Here is a 22,500-nt window from a genome sequence, read left to right as displayed (position 1 = left end):
AGCAATAAAAATAAGATGAAAACAAGAAACAAGCAAATAGCAGGCTAAACATGTTGTCCCCCACCAGTGATGTAGTTCCACCCTTGGGTCAGTCAGTGATTGCTGAGTGTACTTGAAATATGAGTGAAATTGTATAAGCATTTTCATATGGGACAATGAAAGGACAGATTGACCATATATTTCTGTTGCCTACTCTCCTCAGAATTAGGCTTACAAGTTATATCTTGAAATGTAGCTGTAACTCTAACTGTAATTGTCCTGCTTTTACTCAATACAGTACAAAATATAAGAACTACAATACGCAATAAATACAATCTGTACATTACACTGTGTACACTACAATACAATTTATAATACAATATACAATAGTGTTATGAATAATATAAATGCTAAATGATAAGTGATATATGGTATTGCACAGTAGGTAAGTGGTAATATAAGTAGTCAACACTGAGGCACAGTGGTAGTGCAGTGATGATGCAATAACAGTACAACAGTCCAACAACTGTACAATAAGTACAGTGTCTTGTGGTTAGAGGTTTGCCCAAAAATTCTCCATTGACTCTCATTTCAACGCATCAATCCAGTCTGATGTCTCCAAGTGTGTAGCTTGTGTAGACTATTATGTTACCTATGATAACTTTAACTGTATTTCTTTACCACTGAGTCCCCGTTCATTGTCCCCCACATTGTATGATAACTTTAACTGTATGACCTGCTTTACCACTGAGTCCCCATTCATTGTCAATGCAGCCCCCTAGCAGCACAGAGTCAACGTTACAGTGTGACTAACGAACGAACGAACGAACAAACTAACGGACGGAGACCGATCCATAGTCCCCTCTTTGGTGGGGGACAACAAGGGTTAAAACAGTGCAAGTACGTCAGTAAAAGAGGGAAACTGTGATCAGAGAACGTTGTTTCTAGTTTCATGGCACAAAACAGACTCAAACCAGAACACAACAGAAGATAACAGGAGAAATTCCCATGGAAGGGAGGCTACACAGCTTCTTATGTGAACTTCTCACCAGTTCTCATGTTTCCAGTGCGCTGCACCGCCCCCACATGGCCACACCAGGAACCTTCTGCTCCTGAGAGCACAGGGTTCAAGTGTTGAGCAGTGCTTTGTGGGTAGTTTTTTTTCAGTCCTGCAGGAAGTAGGGAATATGTGTCACACTCAATTAGGCCCCCAAATGTGCATCTTTTAATGTTGAGCCACTACTCACACAGCTATGAGTTTAGTTTAGTTTAGTTTCACTTAAGTAAAGTTAGCTTAGGTTACTTTATCAGTATAGGTTACATGTGTCACACTCAATTATGTCCCCAAAAGAGAATCTTGTAATGTTGTTAATAAAGAAATACTATTAGCAGCTACCTATTTAGTTTAATTTAGTGTAGTATATGTGTCACACTTATTTATACCCACAGAAGCAAATGTTTTAATGCTGTTTTTAATGAGCCACTGTTAGCAGCTACATGTATATGTTTAGTTTCAGTTAAGGTAAGGTTTGGTTAGGTTGCCAGGGTCAAGGTATTAGTTTTCAAACATTAAAACAGCCTATAAAATAACACCAAGTAAGGAGCAATAATAGCTTATAATATAATATATAATATATGGATAATGACAGCTAGGCCACAGTGGATTCTGTGGACTGCAATGAAAAATCTGTAACACTTTACTTTATAATGGACTTATTCCAGTGTATTAACCTGTGTAAAAACCCATGTAAAAGTAGTGCAAGTCCATAATAACACTGTTTAAGTATCTAATACTTACAGGAGTATAACAACAGAATGAAAGTACAGGAGTAATTGTTTGTGCTCCATTGAAATAAGGTGTTTTATTAAGTTACGTGTTGCAGCATCTTGCAGAAATCTTCCAGAAAAGCAGAAAGAATTCACATTTAGATTTTAGACACTAAGCCGATGTTCTTACCCAGCTAATCCTACAAAATGCAATCTTATCCAGAGTATTCAAACAGAGTGAAAGAATAAGAATAAAGAATAAAAGTAAGAGGAGGTTAAAGCGCTGGAGGGGGGGAGGCTCTCTGGTTTCTGCAACCAACTCTGCTCTTTTCTTTGCATGTCTGTTCACTTGTCAACCACACAGAGCGTGTATGAGACTCCTTCTGGGTATGATCTAACGTCTAACACACACACTCACATGAAGAGACACACACACACACACACACACGCACGCATGTACAAAGGGAAAAGACGTGCACGAGTGTACAGAACTAGTCATTACTGAATTTATAGGCTCTCATTGTGATTTGATGCGAAGATGACGGCACAGTTATTTATGACATTTCCACTTGTACACAGGCACACACACACACACACACACACACACACACACACACACATAAATCCACAGTATCATTTATGGCATTTTTCGTGTTCAGTAAAGCTGCCCTGCCCTGCTTGTTCCTGAAGCTTAAACTTGACAAAACTCAGTGAAAAGCTGTTAAACATGTAGATGCTTATCTCCTTAAATAGGACAAAGTACTTCAGGCTCTGCAATTATTTGTGTGTGTGTGTGTGTGTGTGCATGTACTGCTAGTTGGTGAGCTACATTTTATGATGCAGTTATGAACAATAAGTCATTACCTGCAAGTAAAACATACTGCGCTAATGTATGTTCAGTAAATGTAAGTGATTTTGTGAAATATATCCCAACGCATTTAGTGGTTCTGTTTGAAAACAAGTTTTGATATGCAAACGCACATTTTAAATCAAGTTAAACATTCTCAATGTTCAATAGAAAACAACATTTCTAAGAAAGAGTAAACTGTAATAGGATCTTTGGGTTGTTCAACATTATTTCTGGAATTCAGGGAATTAATAATACCCAACATTTAATAACTATCTCTGACGCCCTCAGTTGTCTCGCCAAATGAAATCATGACTCACTGTCTGTCAAATGCAGCTAGCCACAGACATGAAGCCGGCGGGTTTCAAACCTTTCCCCCGGTCCAGAAATAGAGGAGAGAAGTTATTTTTTGCCAACGATCACTCAAGATCTCGAGTGGAGGAAATCACGTCGGGGAAAGATGAGAAGACGAGATCAAAATATGAAGAGTTTGGTCCAAAAGGAAAGAGCCGCCAATTGAATCAGTTCAGTTGATTGTAATTGAATCTTACAAAATGATTGATAGCAAAAACATTAAAGATATTATGGTACTTTTTAAAAGATAGAAGGTACCTTAGCTCTTTAAGTTGACAAAATGATCTCACTTTTACACTCTGGATCCTCTGTATTTTAGAGATAATGAATGATAAACTTCATTTCCTCAGTGTTTTAGAACAGAACTCTTCCTGTGGTTATGACAAAACCTTTTATACCCATGTGACTGATCTGTAGAAGAATAAGCAAAGAAATTATATGGAATCATTGAGTTTTTCTGGCCAAGTAATTTAGCAGTGTGTGCTAGAAAGATGCTGAAGATTTGGTGTGAAATTACATTTTGTAAATGAGATTTTTGGGGCGAAAATGAGTATTAGACATCACTGGGAAGCTCTGGTTGAGCTCTATCTGATGGTCAAAAGACAGAAAAATCACTTATAATCATGAACAAAATGGAGAAAATCCAAAAGACTCAAGTCTCTAAGAGTAAAACCCTAGATTAAATTTGGTGAAAAAAGGGCACAACTGCACTTTTTTTTTTATAGAATATACATTTTCTAAATCTTAATCTCTATAAAACATAAACAGTTCCTATGTTGTCACTTACACCCCTTTCACTCTAAACGCTCAGTACATGAATATAGTCTGTAGGGTCACACCTGCAGTTTGGGTGGGGGGCAAATCTTTATCAAGAGAGAGAGTACAGGAGCCTCAGAGGGACAAAATGAGTCGGGGAGCACCACTGTAAGTGTTTTCTGTCTCTCTGCTGTCTGTTTTGAAGGAGGAGAGAGAGGAGATAAGTACAGGAGAACCGCTACAGGGGAAGAGTCCCACGCTCACACACACACACACACACACAGACACACACACACACACACACACACACACACACACACACACACACGCTAAGACAGATACAGAGAGGGCGAGAGATACAGAAAACACGCACATTAGCAGAGTATTAACAAAATCCACAGGAATCTCAATCCCTACCTAAACACAGCTGGATCAACCCTGTCCAACACACACACACACACACACACACACACACACAGACGGGCCCATGCACAGTCCCACTCCCCATTCTTTCACAATGAAGACAGAGAAACACGACAAAGTGAGAGAAACATGACCCATATCCTCTGTCTCCCCTTTTCTTCTCCTTCTCCCTCCTCTCTTCTTCTTCTGCTTCTACTCACTTTCTTCTTCTCTCCCTTAATAGAGACACACAGAGAGGTTGAGGCTGAGTGGAAAAGCAAACAGGGGAAAAACAGAGCGGTGGAGTTCACACTCATCCAAAAACCACATATTTTTACATCCTTGATGAATCAAATCTAAACATCTATTTGTTATTTTTGTTAGTCGGTCTTGTCGACTTTTACATACTTGGCCGTCTCCCCTGGCAACAGCCGCGTTGTTTGTAAACTGGAGTTTGACCGATACAGGGGTTTGAAGGTTTGATAGTGATATTTTTAGACTGAAGTCACCAATAGTCCATATTTTGATTGATGATATGTTGATTTTCAATAGGCTTATCTTTAAATTTGATCATTTTCATGCCAAAAATGACAAGTATTCAATGTTTCCCCCCTGGTATTTTCTTCTCATCAGGGTAGAAAAGCCTCTGAAACAGCATTCAGACCATCATGGGACACTAAAACTCTCCACTGAAACCCAGAAATGATTTTAGTGTCAGCAGCTCTTTAAGGCAGAGTGACCCACCACACCTATTCAATCATAGAGGGAACTGGAATACATTAGGCCTTTAAGTGAAGAGTTCATTTACAAAACCACACTTATTGAACAATTAAATGAATAAATAAATCAAAAATGTGCAAAGAAACTAAAATGTCATTGCAGGTTTTACAGGCTGTTTTCATGTAGCTGCAGTCAGAGAGAAACCTCCATCATATCAGCAGTGGACGACATGATTTGCCGATATTGGATATTTAATAAAGCAGCAATGTAATGTATCTAATCCTATTATAAATTAGATAATAATTGATCATTTTTAGCGCGATTAGGCGGAAAGAGAAACTGGTAGCCTCACTAGTCAGCTGGCTGCACTCTGCAAACCCACAGCTGTCTCTAGTCCGACTGTCTCTCCCTCTTTATCTTACAGTAATAACATGACAGTCTTTCCCCCCCCTCTGTTTTTCTCCCCTATCCCCCCCCCCCTCCTCCTCCGTCCCTCCTGTCCTCTTTTTCCTCCGTATGGGATGCCTCTCTCTTCACTCTTTTGCCTTTCTCTCTTCCTCCTTATTCTTCAACTAACACCGCCTTCCCATCTGTAGAGGCTCATTTCCAAAACTCTGTATATCCTGGTAAAATGCATCATTGTCTAAAGTTCATCATCAGTAAGATATCGAAAATATATCTGTACAGTGTATCTGTTACATTAAAAACACTCTCATTTTGTCAACAAAGGACGATCTTTAACCATTATTTAACCCCAGTTTATCCAGGCAAATTAAAGGAATAGTTCACCCAAAAATGAAAATTCTGTCATCATCTACTCCCCCTCATGCCAAATGAAACACAGGTGAAATGTGTTAGTCCATATAACACACAGGGAGGTTGCCAGCACAACTTGGTAGCAGCCTTCTCCAAAACAACTGAAGTCAATGGGGACCTGTTCTTTAGAGTTCCAAAACAAAAACAGCCAAACAATCACACTGTGAATAGAAAGACCTATACACCATTATTTGTCGCAAATCAATCAGCTGTAGTTAAGATTTGCACTAAATGATGGTGTAAATATACTGTAGGTCTTTTTGGAACTCTGAAGAACTGGTCCCCACTGACTTCAGTTGTTTTGGAGAAGGCTGCTATGGAGTTGTGCTGGCAACCTCCCTGTGTGTTATATGGACAAACTTCACCTGTGTTTCAACTGGCATGAGGGGGAGGAGATGATGACACAATTTTCATTTTTGGGTGAACTATCCTTAACATTTTTTTTTTTACAGACAGAGGTGTTTTTACAACTCAAATTGAGTTTGCAATCATTCTTTTCTTACCTTTCCATCCTCCATTTAACTCAGTATAAAACCCCCTGAGGCCCAAACAACTCACAGTTGAGCGTAATAATTGATTTTTGAAACATTACCAGACATATTTTTATCCGCATTACCTCACCGGTCACATCTGTACGTTGGTGTTAAAGTTAAACGACCCATACGTACCAATTACATGTGTCGGTTACACTCCGTGGCCCCAGGCTGAGTTTGAAGGTGGACACACATGGGAGCATAACATGGCTTTGACCATCTTTAGCCCCAATTACACCATTTAGCTAAGGTTTCTAAGCCTGGGGGTAAAAAATCCTGCGTATATAGAAGTTATATGGTTTTCTTAATGGCTCTTCCTGAGCAACCAATCATCAATCAAAATCTTTATGGGAAACGATGAGAGAAAGATAAAGTTAAAGAAGTAATATTTTGTTTTAGCGTGTGTGTAACATAAAGACACACAAAAACAAATAAATAGATACACAATAAAGCCAACGTAGGAATCTTACAAGTTGCCCCCACCCTTAGGTTTCCCTCCTCGTAGGTCACTTCCTTTCCGACAGCTGAGACAATACCAGGAGGGTTTTTTATTGGAGGGGAAAGCACCTGGATGAAAAGAGAGAATGGGTTGTTTGTTTAAATGGCGGCCATCACCGCAAACAGATGAGTCAAGAAGTGGAGAGGTGGGGTGGGAATCGGTCAGAAGAACAACAGTCTTCAAAAAGAAAGAAGAAGAAGAGAAGAGAATTAAACATCAGTGTAGTGATTGGAAGGTGTAATCAATCAATGGAATCCCAAAATCAATAAGACCAAGGAAATGTAGAGTGTGTTTGAGCCTTGGTTCCCTTGACTTTTTAAATCATTTACATTTAGTGACAGGCCGACACTTCCCACAGATCACCTGTCAATCAAACGGTGTGGGCGGAGCTTGGATTTTCTGTTGCTGCAGTTTGAGTTTCTCTCTTCTTCGTCTGTTCAGCCATGGTGGCTATCACTGCTCATGCTAACTACCCGGTTCTTCTTCTACGGTTTATTACAAACAAACCGGAAACTTTAAAACGCATCACTTCTCTGCTATTTATGTATTTAAAAGGAAAGTATGTGTTTGTTACCAAGAGATTCTTTACTTTCCCTTTAGCTTACACCGTGGAGGTCGCTTATCTTCCTCTTGGTCAAAGGGATTTCACCGAACCAAACAAACACCAAACACACGACAGAATACAGCTTGCGTTTATGCGTTCGGGTTTTATTGCTCTTTAGTGACGAACACCCATCTGTACAGCAAGAATAGTTTTATCTCTTTTATCTTGAGCTGTAAGGAAGTGCCGGACAACAACAACATGACGTCAACAGCATGTTTGGAGCTCTAAAGGCACTGAAAGCCGTAAAGAAAACACTTAAAGGGAATCTGTAAAACTTAACTAGAACCAGAGTCCAGTTTATGTTCACTGTCAGTTTTTTTTTCATCACTTTGCCTGTCTGAGATGCTCTCACAGTCCCAGTGCTACGTCTTACCAACATAATATACGGAATAATATACAAGGAATTGGATGGTCTATCAAAACATGGTGAAAGTATCAAAGCGCACGGTCGCCAACTAAATCCACACAATTCATATTAGAAAAGCGAGCCTCTAAACGAGCCGTTTGGACTTCCGTAACTTTGTGGCATCACAAAGGTTCGCTCATTATCATTTTTGTAAGAAATAATAGACTAACAAAGTGTTTTTTTCAAATCGGTTGAGCGAGTTTTCCCTACCTGTAGCCGCCAGGCCACGGCGTCTCACGTTTCACTCTCGAAACGGTTAGCCAATCAGAACAGAGGGGTCGTTAATATTAATGAGCCTTAAAGACACAGTGACAGAAACAGCCTGTTCTTGGTAAGGCTCAGAGAGATGCTGGAAAAAAATGGATTGAGGGTGTTTTTGGTACATGACACCACACAAACGTTTTTTAATGGACCTCAAGACTTAAAATAAAACAGAGAGAGAGTGTAGAATATGGGACCTTTAAGGTGAGATTGATGCCATTCGAACTCTCAGTCCTTTTCAAAGAGAATAACTGAACATCGGTTTAACTCTAGTTTTCTAACAACATTGCAGTCTGTTAATAGCAGAGACAGCCAAGTATGTAAAAGATGACAAGGCTAACACGTTGGCCGGCTAACAAAAGTATTGAATAGATGTTTTCCAAGAGAATGACTTTGTTAGGAGTGAGAATGTCATCTATGCCAACTACATGAAACGACCCCAAAACACAAGGCTTTATGGGTAGAAGGAGGTGGATGTTGACGCCAGAAGTTCCTTCTGCTCGGAAAGCCGAGCACAATGAAGTGAAGCGAGGGCAAACCGCAGTCTGGACTGATGCTCATATTCAGCTATTTCTTGTGTTCTTAACTTTTATGGACACCAAAGGAGGTCAACTCTGGCAAAAAAGCTCAGACAGGTCCATCATGCAAGTTACAGGAACTGGAATCAGATTTGTTTTGACTCCTCACCGCCGGCAAAATCTCTAACATGGCAAGATGACAGGTCACCGACACTCTGTCCAATAAACAAGCTCCTTCTGAGTCCATGTGACTTTTGCTTACAAGTCGTGGTTCCCTTTTAATTGGACAGCGCAAACCTAAACGAACCAAATACAAAAATCCATCAAAGCAAACTTTTCCACTGTGACTCGGACCAAAGAAAACAAACTGCAGGTGTGATCATGCTTTACCCGTTGCGATATAAACTACCAGTCAAAAGTCTGGACCCACCTGATTAAATGTTTTTCATTCTCCTAAAGCCATTTTGATCTAAAGGCTTCTGCTTAAATGCTTTTAATTTGTTTCTTAGACAAATATAAATAGTGAAGTTGATCCTATGTATGAGTTTCTTTCCAAAGCCTTTTGCCTTTCCATCAAGACAAAGGGTGACTGCTTTAAAGAATCTAAAATATAAGATAGTTTTGATTTGTTTAACACTTTTGGTCGCTGCATAATTCCATTCGTGTTATTTCATAGTTTTGACGTCTTTACTATTATTCTAAAATGTGGAAAATAGTAAAAATAAAGAAAAATGCGTATGACTGGTAGTGTCCAGGGCCACGTTTATTTCTTGTCAGTGTCTGAGAAAGCAGCAACACGCTCACACGCACTCCATCCCCGTATCCTGAGATAGTGCGGCTATCGCTCTCTCTCTGTTTGTCCTATCTTTGGTTGCTGTGTCATCACTCAGACCGAGCAGGACCAACATGTCTGAGATAAACCAAGGTGTTTGGGTTCATGGTCTGATTGCTGGAACCGAGAGGAGGAGGAGAGGACGACGCAACCTAAACATTCCCATCTAGAGGCTATCTCTCTCTTTTCTCTTTTCTGTGTGTGTGTGTGTGTGTGTGTGTGTGAGTGTGTGTGGGGGTGTGGGAGCGTTTTAGCTACTTTATCCTCTGTGTTCAAGAGCATCAAAAGCCCCGTTCTCTCTCTTTAAACCACATTTTGTAGCCATCGCTCGGCCTTTTTTCTGTTTTTTTTTTTTTTTCTTCCGAGGGCATTTGAGGTTACGCCGATTTACACGCACGCCGGCGTGTGTGTGTGTGCGTGTGTGTACACTCGCGAATCGTAATTGGGTTATCAAACTCCCCCAACTGATTAAACTCACCCACCCGCCCCTTTGCCCCCCCCCCTATCCCATCACCGTCCCCCAGTGAGCATGCGGTGTGACAGCTAAAATCTTCCCCCTGGCACACCCAGTGCCCAGAACAATAGATCCCGCTAAACCCTCCAGGGGCCTGAGGGTGTGTGTGTGTGTGTGTGTGTGTGCGAGTGTGTGTGTGTTGTGTGTGCGCAAGTGTGTGTGTATCCGCCCCAAACAAACACACACACACTCTATTTCTCCCTCTCTCTCTCTCTCTCTCTCTCTCTCTCTCTCACACACACACATACCGCCAGAATCTGTCTGTCCAAGCACTCTCCTCTATCAGGAAGTGAGGTCGGCCCGATGGGAGCAGTAAGTCCAGTGAGCTTAGCGGGTCAGAATGGGCTCCATTGTGCCCATTGTCCCGCGGGGGATTTGGGCCTACAAACTGACCAGTCTACTGGAAGGTGATGAGGATGGAAGGTCTGGAGGGGCCGGGCAGAGACCCGGGGCCGGTTGGCATGAAAATAGAGAGGGATGCCAGCGGGCGAGGGTGTCTGGGGGCGAGGGCGGTGTCGGGACAGACGGCATGGGGAGACACTGGGGTGAAGAGGTGGGAGGGTGGAAGGGGAGGGGATGGACTGGTGCAGTGGGAGCCAGTAGGGCTGAAAGATATTGATAAAAAAAATCGAATTGTGATTATTTGACGGAATATTGCAATTGCGATTTAAACTGCGATTCATATTAGTTATATTAGTTTAAAGTTGTATTTTGTTAGGGTTAAGGTTAAAAAAATATATGTCAGTGTGCAGGATTTACTGAGTTTGAGTCTGATGAAAGGTTTTGATTCATGGACCAAAGATTACCTGCATCACTAAAACACCTTGGTCAGAAATTGATTTTGTTTCTTTTTGGCCTTCTACCCTTTCGGACAGCTGGAGGCTTAGGGCTGCATGTCGTGAGGCCAATATGGTATGATGAACTTCTAAGAGGAGGGGGACAGGAGAGGAGAAGGGAGGAGAGGAGGAGGTGAGGCGAATGATGCAAAACACCTGGAACGATGAGGAAGACAGGAGAGAGAAGGGAGGGAAGAAAAAGAGAAGTCTGGAGAGACAGAACAAGCAATAGAAGCTTTTTCTGCTCATTACTCCCCAGCATGAACCTATTATTAGCACATATTTCACATTTAGCGATACATGTTTAAGTAATAAATCAATACTGTAAGTAACATCTGTAAGTGAACCCATACATGTGAATAATTCACATTCTTTCCCATGCTTCCCATTCTTACTGTCAACTTAACATGTGTTGGAACTGGCAGGTGCATATGTTTATATAACCCCGTAATATATAATTATAACATCATTTCTTCCCTGCTTTTGCTGTTGCAACAACCCAATGTCTCCATGGGGATCAATACAGATTCATCTTATCTGATCTTAACTTATTGATGATGTGTGAACAGTTTAATTTATTTGCACACTGACAAAAAATAGAAACAAAATGATAAAAAAAACTGTAAAATTGTAGAAAGAAGAGATAATTTATTTGTGTTGGTGGGATAAAAACAGAACCATAAGGAACGTAGAATAGCATGTTGTCACAAAAGAAACAATACAAGAAAGAAAGAAAGAAAGAAAGAAAGAAAGAAAGAAAGAAAGAAAGAAAGAAAGAAAGAAATTGAGAGCCAAACAGACCAAACAAAAACAAACAATGAAGATACAATTTCTCATGTTACAGGAATATTTAAACTCATAATAGTCCGCTTGTAATATTGACAGAGTTTAACTTTGCACTGCATTGTTGTTTTTTTCTCTAGCTAAATGTCTAAAATATTCATGTAAAAGTGACAGACGGACAACAGTGATGATGGAGAAGAGATGAGAGATGGATGTAGACAGAGATGTGTGTGTAAAATTTTGTGATATTCCCTCTTAAAAAGTGTTGGTTTGTGTCAAGTGTGTGTCATTTCCAACACAGCTGCATGTTTACTTTACTTATTCCTGACAGTTTATCTTCATAACCCAAGTTTTATCGGTATGTGTAAAATCATCCATACTACTGTGACACATAGTTTACACATAGTGTGTGATTATCTGGTCCAGGCAGAATGAGGTTCAGGTGTTGAGTGGAGAACAGTGATTCACTTCCAAGGCAAAGTCTTCAGATAGCTTGAGGGGTCACTGAAGGTCACAGTGACCATGTGGAGTGGCAGATCGCCACCTAGTGGTTGTTTTTCAGAGTTTCCTCAAAGTCCGCCCGGTTCTAGTGATGTTCACATTCGTCTGGATGTGATTCAGCGATGTTCTTTATCTGTCTTTGTTCTGCTTTTTCCTCTTTTTTCTCTACAGATTTGTTTCTTTTTTGAAGCATCTGTCTCCTTTTTTCTCCTTTTTTCCTCCTTTTTTTGTCTTTGTGTGTGGTCTGGAGGCCCATTTCTCTCTCTCTCTCTCTCTCTCTCTGTCTCTTTCTCTCTCTCTCTGTGTGTCTCTGTCTCTCTCTCTCTCTCTTTTCTCTCTCTCTCCTCTCCTTCACTGTCTTTCTCCCTCTCTCTCTCCTCTCTCTCTCTCTCTCCTCTCTCCTTCACTGTCTTTCTGTATCTCCCTCCACCTCCATCTCTATCTCTGTCTCGTTCTCTCTCTCTCTCTCACTCTCTCTCACTCGCTCACTCTCACTCTCTCTCTCTCTCTCTCTTTCTCTCCTCTCTCTCCTTCACTGTCTTTCTGTATCTCCCTCCATCTCTATCTCTGTCTCTGTCTGTTTCTGTCTCTCCTTCTCTGTCTTTCTGTATCTCCCTCCATCTCTATCTCTGTCTGTTTCTGTCTCTCTCTCTCTCTCTCTCTCTCCCCCTCTCTCTCTCTCTCTCTCTCACTCTCTTGTACATACGATAGGCTTTTTGATGTCGCTGAACACCCATCTCCTCGACTTCCAAGATTGTATGATTGTAAACCGACCGTACATCGCTGTGTTTAGGCATCTCTCCCCTTTCTGTCCCTCCTTCTATCTCTTCTCTCCACTCTTCTCTTCTTCTTCTGATCTCCCAACCTGCGCTCTGCATTTCTTTCTTCCATGCCATGTTAGGGAATAAACAGAGATTGTTTAGACCGGACTCGGAAACCCATCTCCTCCCCCAAACACTCTTAAAACTCCCGGACGACCATGAAAGGGATTCTTCCGGAGATTAGATTTTAGATATTAGCCATTTTTACGTTTATGAGGCTTTTAAAGTTTGGAAAATGTCCTGCTTTTTCCTTTTAGCTAACGCAAGTCAGACAGACAGGCAGCTTCTGCATTTTTTATCTTCATGACTCAGGAGGATTTATTTTCTCTCCTGTCGAATTGACCTCTTAGTGAACTTGAGTTGATATGAAGAGAAAATGGCCAACAGATAGTCAAGTGCATTGATAGACAGACAGAAAGCTGTCGAGACATATACATAGTCATATCCCCCTAATGTGAACTGGTAACATATCTCCTACATATACTGTAACACAGAGATGTGGACGACAGGTGGACAGGCATGTGAGTCATAAGTGGAGTCATAACTGTAAGGCTGCGTTTCTAACAAGTTTTTGCACTGCTGCCTTTCTTCTTATATTCAAAGGGAATGTTCCTGACAGCGCTTATAGCTGAAAGTGTTTAATGCTCAACCATGGGTCACACTTAAAGCACTGATTGTGTTACTGTCCAATGGCAGTTAATTCACTTTACATGAGAGAATCTGTTACCGCCGCTACTTACTGTACGCATTGTTCATGCATGCTACTGCTGGGCAATATGGTTGAAATCAATATCATGATAATCATAAGGATTTTTCTCGATATCAGTATATATCACGATATGGTTCATGTATGAAAAATCACGTTAAATAATCAAATTAATGTTCATGTCATTGAACCGAATGGTAATGTTATGTGGTGTCAAACAAAACTGACATTTTCAAACATACCTCATTTTATCAGTTTTTAAGTAAAATTTGCTTGTCATCATCAATTCAGACAGCAGAAATGTGTGTCACGATATTAACATATTTTCATATCATCATGATATGATTCCACTGAAAGACGATAAACGATAATATTGAATTATTGCCCAGCCCTAATGCATGTATAAACTCAATCAAATGCTGTTTTGCCACATTTTTTCCTAGCAGTGAGGTTTAATGGTTAAATCATTTTAACCAATGAATCAAAGTTGCAACAATAATTTATCTTTGAACCGTACGATCGCACATCTAGGATCCTCGCATGGAACTCTGCACGTAAATTTCCGAAACATGAATGCATTACGGATTAAATGTGATCTTGGCGTCATCAGGAATACTTCTACTCTAAGCAAAATAGCACCACAGCCTTCAACCAGGGTTTCATTGCATCAGTGAGAGCCACACGACCAGCGCTTCCCCCCCCAAGCATCTATTCAGCATTGACCGCCAAACACACAGAGGCTGAGCCGGTGTTTCACCTCAACTCACACTTCACCTCTCACCTCTTAACGCAGCAGGCAGACAGACAGAATACCAGCTAAACGTGAGGAAGGCCTTTGAAAATGACCCCCGCGACCCGAGAAACAGATACTAGAAAGACAGACTTCGTAAAAACCACGCTGGAAAACCTTTGGAGAGGCGGCGACCCCTCGACCCCCCTGAGGTGCCTCTTCGTCTTGAGCTGTTACATAAGCAGAGACAGACCTCAGCAGGGAGCGGAGGGACCAATCACACCTAACTAGGAGGACTACACCTAAACCGTGGCCGGAGCTGCGGTAAAGACAGGTTAGAGGCTGGAGGGAGAGAGAGAGTGGGGGGGGGGGACAGGGGGATAATGAGAGAGAAACAGAGAGAAAGAGAATGAGACAGCAGAGGAGTGACAAGTCAACTTGAGACAGGCACAAGTCTCAAGTCTAAATGTAGAACAGCAAGTCAAGTCAGAACAAATCAAGAGTCCAGTATCAATTTAACATCTTAAAGAAAACTAAATATCTAGGACTTTTCAATGCAATATGGTTTTAATAGGATAAAAACTTGGTAAGAGCATCATGAGTTTGATTTCTATAATCAGTTTCAACTTCAATAAATTCAATCATTCCATACAAATTCAGAAAACAGAATTTAAATTCAGTCGTCTGCCGGAACAAATCTCATCACTTTCAATCTGAGTCATTTACACAAACACAAGATCTCAAGTCAAGACTTTAGAAACCTTTTCAAGTCATCAGAGTACAAGTCAGAGTCAAGTCCCAAGTCACCAGAACCCAAGTCAAGTCGAGTCTCAAGTCTTCTCTTCATGCAGCAACTCTGCGAGACAGAAAAGAGAAATCCGACAAAGGAGAGACAGACAAGAGGAGAGAATCAAAGAAAAGGAGACAAAAAGAGAGACGCAGCAGAGATAAAGCAGACATGAGAAAGTTGAGAGCGTTGAGGAACGAGAGTCAAATAGAGAGAGAGAGGGGAAGGCGAGGCGTGAGAGAAAGTGGCGCCCTGTGGGACCCTCTGCATATTTTCCCCGGGTGAAACCAGGTGTGTGAGTGGGAGCCGTGAGCCAGACAGCTCCTCTAGCTGCCGTGGCCCTGTCATTACCGCTGCTGCCGCCCCCCCCGGGGCCACGGGGGAGCAGAGCTGCGTTCACAGCCCGCCAGACACAACAGGGTATCGGTGTCGCTTTAAACCGAGCCGAGTGCAGGGATTTGTCTCGGGGACATCGGCGCAGAGAGAGAGACTTGACACTGAGTTTAGTTAAAGTTTCACTGCTGTCACACGTGATACACGGACAACAGGAGCTCACACACAGCACAGACAGACAGGGGAAGATGTACTGTGGATGGAAGTGTTGTCACTCATTTTAGAGGAGTTATTGTCTTCAGATAGTGTCTCATTTTGGAGCAATGCTCTTCTGTTTGTGAAGCTTAGTAAACCACATGGAAACAGCCCTTGATTTGATATGACTTGATTTGATTTGATTTGATTTGATTTGATTTGATTTGATTTGATTTGATTTGATTTGATTTGATTTGATTTGATTTGATTTGATTTGATTCGATTGGATTCGATTCGATTTATTGATCTCCGTAGAGAAATTTGTCTCATGGACCATAAGAAAAGTAGCTGTCATTCCATTCCATTCCATTGCACACTACATTAGACACATTAACACACAATAAGCATGTATATTGCATTATATAATTGCATTGCATATCAGTCATTGAAAAAAGAATACACACACATCAATGTAAAGTTATATAAATCATATGGTAACACTTTACAATAAGGGTACACTAAGTTAAGGGTTAGTTAATGCTTAATAAGGGTTAGTTAATGCGTAATAAGTTAATTAACAGTTAACTAATGTGTAATTTACTAATGGTGTTCATGTTAATTAAGGTATTTATACATTATTTAATAGTTTATAAAGATGACTATTAAATATTGTATAAATTAATACCTTAGTTAACATGAACACCATTAGTAAATGATTACCAGACACATTAGTTAACTGTTAATTAAGGGTTAGTTAATGCTTATTAAGCATTAACTAACCCTTAATTAATGTACCCTTATTGTAAAGTGTTACCAATCATATGCATAATTCAAAAAATAATATAGCATGTACCCATGGGCTTCTTCATCATTTTTCATCATTTGGAGGTAAAAGATTTATAATCAACTGACTGGTTAACTGACTTAATGCAGTTTGTTTTTTGAGAGTAGTAGCATGTTTTTATGTGTGTGTGCCCACAATAAGAGACTAAATGTTTTTGCTCACGTCACGTTTAAGAACCTCTTGGAGAAAATTCTTAGAGAAAACATTATGAGCGCTTACCTTCATGTCTATAGTTTGTGTTGAAGGTAATATTTTCAAAGACTTTGTTTTATTTTCACTTAGTTACCAAACTGTTGGGCCTTGCCATATAGATATTTGAAAGCCAGTATGTGATTGTTACTGGACTTTATCTCAATTGTCCGGATGCAATAAACCCGTCACCCCACCCATCTGGCACTCCCTGCACGTTAAAACAAACGCTCTGAATTGTCGGCAGCTCGTATTTGACCTTGTCCCCGATGCAGCCCCGTGTTAGATGTGTATGTTCGAAGTTACCACTTAACCTACTCTGGGTTAGCTGAATGGGTTTGTTTCTGCAGGCGGAGTGGTTAGCTATGAATGGGACCAGGTGTGGTGCAGAAAATTACCTTCCTTGTGTGTGTGTGTGTGTGTGTGTGTGTGTGTGTGTCCTATAGGCACTAATAGAGGGGTGTGTGAACTCTTGGCTTGTGTGCAATGAAGGGTATGCATCCTCTGTGTCTCACTCTCCATAAATCCCTCATAAATGGGAAATGTACATCTGTGCCACTGTTTGACGCTCCCAGTTAATTTTTATTGTGTGACGTCTATAATAATGAATGCAAAAGCTCATAGACTCTCATTTGAGTTTTGACATTAGATATTGTATGCTGTCTGCTTATACCAAGTCTTAAATCTAGCATTAATGGGATTCTGCGTTGGCATGAATACCACTTATTTATCTAAGATTTAGCTAAAGAGCTAGCCTTCTGTTTTATCTCCCTATATAGCAGTGAAGTTTGCAGCTATACAATCAAACTCTCTGACTTTCTTTTGACCCGAACACAGACATCTGTCCCTCTCTCCCGCCCTCCACCCCCCATCTCCTCCCTCCATCCCTCTCTTGTGAGCTAATGGCAGGTTGTCAGCCGTTGAAACCGTAGTATGTGTAGTGTGTGTAGTAGTGTGGTGTAGTGTGTGTGCAGTGTGTTCATTTGTCCTAACGAGCCCAGCCTCATAAGAGAGGGATTCCTTTGGCCTGTTCAGTCATCCGGCTCTAAATCACCTCAACTGTCGAGAGGGAGAGAGAGAGAGAGAGAGCGAGAGAAACTATTCAAAACCTCACCTGTTAGTTGTTTCCCTATTTTTTTTATCGCCACCCTGTGGTTGAAATTGGGCAGTGCAGTCTGGGATCGCCTGTAGCCCAACAATCACACCATATGGATACAGCCTTTATAATGGATTTTGGACTCTAATATAGTTAAAACATAGTTATTTATCCCTAAATACCCAAAAAAAGGGATTATCCACTGAAACATATAATTTATCATTCATTTATCTAATTCCAGAAACGTCTTTTTCTTGTGGATTTACAAAACTTTACAGCAATCTAGGCTTTAACAAACAGGACCACCATGTAAGACCACATGCCGTTACATGCCCACATAAACCACTTTACTTCGCCCCACAGATTTGCGATTGTGAAGCACGATCCTGTGTAACATCCGTCCGTGAGAAAACCTACAGTTGGGTTCTCTGCCCCGACTTGTTTTTTCTTCATCTAAACACGCCATCGAGTCCGTAACACACACACACACAAAAAAACACAAAATGGCCTCCCTAGCAATTTGTTAGCAAGTGTTTCCCTGGCGCGTAAACTCCCTCATCATGAAGATGATAGAGTGTAATTGAAGATCTTGATGAAAGGATGTAGGCCCATGGAGGGGGGGGGTGAAAAGAGACTGCGATGAAGGCGTTTGCTTGTTTTAGTCAAAGATTAAATAAAGTTGAAGATGGGCCGCACAGCTCAGAGGGTTCAGCTGCATGTTGATGATCACATGTTCAGTGATGAGAGACTGGGAATCACTTCAAATCAAAGGCAAAGAGAGTTAGACAGGTTCAAGCCTCTGTGGCGGCAAGAATCCATCCTGCTGCAAGACACTGAGGTGCAGATTCACTGAGACTGTGTTGTGTCTCTCTCTCTTCTCTCTCTCTCTCTCTCTCTCTCTCTCTCTGTGTCTCTGTCTCTCTCTCTGTCTCTCTGTCTCTCTCTCTCTCTCTGTCTCTCTCTCTCCCTCTCTCTCACTCTGTGTCTCTGTCTCCTCTCTCTCTCTCTCTCTCTCTCTCTCTGTCTCTCTGTCTCTCTCCCTCTCTGTCTCTCTCTCTCTCTCTCTCTCTCTCTCTCTCTGTCTGTCTCTCTCTCTCTGTCTCTCTCTGTCTTCTCTCTCTCTCTCTCCCCCTCTCTCTCTCTCTCTCTCCCCCCCCCCCCTCTCTCTGTCTCTCTCTCTGTCTCTCTCTCCCCCCCCCCTCTCTCTCAATTCAATTAAATTCAAAGAGTTTTATTGGCATGACGTACATGTGCACATGTTGCCAAAGCACAGATTCAAACATAAATGAGATAGAAATAAAGTAAAATAAAATGAAATAAACTGCATATTACATATATAGATTCATCACATAGAATATTTCTGGACAGTACACAACAACAACAACAACAATAACAGTGATGATTACAAAAAAAGCAAAGTTAAAGAAGAGTTTACAGAGTCTCCCGGCCTGAGTACAGCCTGTCTCTCTCTCTCTCTCTCTGTCTCTCGGTGAAGCGTTAGTGAATTGGGTGCAATCTTGACGTGTATGGCCTCACATTATGTAGACAAAATACAGTAATAAGATTTGCATATCATTTACATATATCCACATCAAAAAAACAGTGGGACGAATAGGTCTTCCAAAATAGCACGGGATACAATCAGAATAAAGGGAGTGGAAAACTTCAACAGCATTTCAGTATATCTTTATTTTGTACCAGGGATGTTAGGCATACTTTCTACTCGTTGCACATGGCTAGTGAAGAGTATAGCAATCTGATTTGGTCATTATGGTCGTTTTTTTCTTCCTGTGCAAATCTTTAATGAGTCTGATCTTCACTCGACCCGGGACTCTGACTTCACGGTGGAGGAAAGCCAAAAAGAGAGTTTCCCCCACCCGAATCACAAGTCACATTATCATTGTGTAGCCAAGTTAGTCAGTCATGTCCAACTTTTCAAAAAGGCTCCCACCTTTCTCACTGATGCTGAGTCTAGTTGAAGGTATTCAGAAGTTGGCCCGCATGCAGCACTACCGCTCAACACGAAATGTGTTACAGCCAGAGGGGATTTTTTTTCGACTTCTCTCTTTGTCTTTCCATTTCTTAATCCTGTGATCTTTTTGTTGTCGGCATCAAAGACTACGAAAGTCATGAGATCATGTAGTCAACACACCTGACAAGGAACAATGCTGTTCAGGTCGACTTTTGTATATCTACAACCTTTTCGAAAGCAGTTCTCAGCCTTTTACTCAGGCCTCTTCTGAAGACATTCATCCATATCCTTCTGTCTCTGTTACCAACACCGCTTTTCACAGGCCGTATTTTGTCTTTGTGTTAGAGGTGCTGGTTATCCTACCGTTTTATTTTGGCTTCGTCGGATGGATTCTGGTAAAAAAAAAAAAATCAACATAATTATGTCCTTTGAAGAACTGACAGCGCTGTGCTCCAGCAGAACCTTTTACTTAATACAAAATGACAACGCTCCTCATTTGGAGACCTGGTCAAATCCCCTGAGGGCAGAGACAGTGTCATTTGTATTAAGTAAAGTGTGTTGTGGAGCATAGTGTCCTCAGATGGCCTCTGAAATGAAGCCTTACTTGGCTTAATGCTAATAAACTGCTACAACAGAAGCCTTACAGTGCGCAGACTTAACGGATTCTGGTTGAAGGTTTACCGCTCGGTCCAGAACGTGCCTAGAAGGTTGCGTGACTTCTGACCGTGTGTTCTTGTTCCTCTCTCTCAGGGTCGTCCGGGGCCTCTCGGTCCAGCCGGTCCAAGCGGGCCGGAGGGGTTCACCGGGGGCTCGGGCCCTTCAGGGCCCAAAGGAGAGAAGGGCCACCTCGGAGTGAAGGGACCGTCCGGCCCGAAAGGAGACAAGGTGGGTGTTAAAGATCCTGACTTGGCTGAAATATTGTTTATGTTATGAGCAAAGGGAATACGTAAGGGGGAATGTACAGCGAGACAGGGATTATCGTAAAATAAGACCCTGACGAGATGCAGAAGTGGATTATTTTGCAATAATGACCAGCTTGCTGTACATTATCCCGCTTATTACATGGCAACTTACCAAAGACATGAATCATTTGATATAACATATTGATTTAAAATGATTTTATTACAGGCTAAAGTAACTTAAAAAGTTCCACCAAAAACACTAGTTCAGCAGGTCTGTCTGCAGTAACTAAGCAGTAACGCCTTTATGCCACCAGGTGTCGCTAGTGAATCTGATTAGAAATCAGCAAAATTTGTATTTTGTCCTCTGCAGGGACCCATGGGCGTGCCAGGGTTCCCAGGAACTGATGGAGTACCTGTGAGTAAACCAGAAACACACACACACACACACTCTTTCCCATTTTATCCCTCTCACAATCTCTCTTGTTTACCCTTTTTTCCTTGATTAAATATGTCCTTTCTACATCTACTACTACTACTGCTACTTTGTGGTTATTTTTTTACGTAATAATATTAGATTATAAAATATGATATTATATAAGACATAAATATATATAACGTCATAATGTTTTTTTATCCCATCCTCTAACCTCTTCTTAAGTGACCTACCTGATCAAATAAAGTTAATAGTAAATACCCCTGAACTTCCTATAACTCTCTCCATAACTAATAATTAGATAAGTAATTAGAGAGAGTAGTGGTGATCATGTACGAACTGGAGGGTTAACCCACAAAAGTCAGTTTTCTCACCTTTTTAGTCTGACATTAATGTTTATGACAGAAATTCATCATATACAACATAGTAAGTAGCATCAAACTGATGTAAGTTACATGAGGATTGGGTCTTTTAAGGGGAAAAAAAGACAAAATAAATCCTGAAAGTAGCTTTTATTTGCCACAGCATCTCTGGAGGTGAAGTGAGGTCCCTCTTGAGAAGCTGAGTTGACCCTGCCTCTCTCTCTCTCTCTCTCTCTCTCTCTCTCTCTCTCTCTCTCTCTCTCTCTCTCTCTCCCAGGGTCATCCTGGTCAGGACGGAGGCAGAGGATTACCAGGAGCAGACGGCTGTAACGGGACCAGAGGGGAATCCGGATCCCCCGGCTTCGGGACAGGAGGCCCCGGAGCCCCCGGACGCTCTGTGAGGACGAATTTATATCAGAACAGCTTCTCTCCGTATATTATGGATCTTATGAATCACTCTATTTTAGGGAATATAGTTGCTTGATTATTGTCATTTCTTGCAATAAATATGACAATACACACAGAGACACAGGATAAGACAAGGGATTAGCAACAAATCCGAAGTTAAGGGAATTAATAGAGGCCCTTAAATATTGGAAAAGTAGTAGCACCACTTTTTACAGAATAGTTGGATTTATTGGTTAAAACAACTGCATATGAAACTAGATGTATGTATGCATATTTTAACTAGAAGGTCAGATTATGATAAAGAAACAACAGTGATATGGAAAAACTATTTTCATAAAAGCTCATAAAGGACCAGGGTTTTGTTTTTTGTTTTTTTTGTCTTTATTGTCTTGTATTTTGTCTTGTATTTGTCTTTATTGTCATGTATTGTGTATGTATGATTATAAATGTTGTGTATATGATGGAAAATGAAAATAAATAAATAAATAAATAAATATATATATATATATACATATACGTACAGCATATATATGTATATATATACATATATATATATGTAAAAGAGGGATTAGCTAAATAATAACAATTACACAATCTCTCTCTCTTCCTGGATCAGGGGCTGCCCGGTCTGAAGGGTCAGAAAGGAGAGCCACTGTTCATCTCAGATGGCATCACGGTAATATGTCGCACACACACACGCACGCACACACACACACACACACACACACTCCTTATTTCGTGCATTTGTTCCCAAGCTCAAAACACTGCTCACAAGTCACAGAAATGCAGAAATG

The 22,500-nt window shown here is 41.0% G+C and overlaps 1 protein-coding gene across 1 annotated transcript in view; it reads left to right on the top strand.

Annotated features, from left to right (window-relative positions):
• Nucleotides 1-22,382, top strand: part of LOC139639260 (collagen alpha-6(IV) chain-like) — a gene marked incomplete at both ends in the record, with an annotated part of 32,431 nt that extends 10,049 nt beyond the window's left edge. Inside the window, 4 exons of the mRNA XM_071513338.1 lie at nucleotides 20,352-20,486; nucleotides 20,874-20,918; nucleotides 21,576-21,695; nucleotides 22,323-22,382. Coding sequence (XP_071369439.1) covers nucleotides 20,352-20,486; nucleotides 20,874-20,918; nucleotides 21,576-21,695; nucleotides 22,323-22,382 — 360 coding nt within the window. The remainder of the gene's footprint in view (nucleotides 1-20,351; nucleotides 20,487-20,873; nucleotides 20,919-21,575; nucleotides 21,696-22,322) is intronic.
• Nucleotides 22,383-22,500: the final 118 nt, after the last annotated feature.

Source organism: Centroberyx affinis, unplaced genomic scaffold (assembly GCF_046629955.1).
Source record: "Centroberyx affinis isolate AG114_WGS23_722 - 3 ecotype Tasmania unplaced genomic scaffold, CSIRO-AGI_Caff_v1 ptg007016l_1, whole genome shotgun sequence".
NCBI lineage: Eukaryota > Metazoa > Chordata > Actinopteri > Beryciformes > Berycidae > Centroberyx > Centroberyx affinis.
Note: the sequence above shows the minus strand (reverse complement) of the source record. Positions and strands in the feature narration are given on the sequence as shown.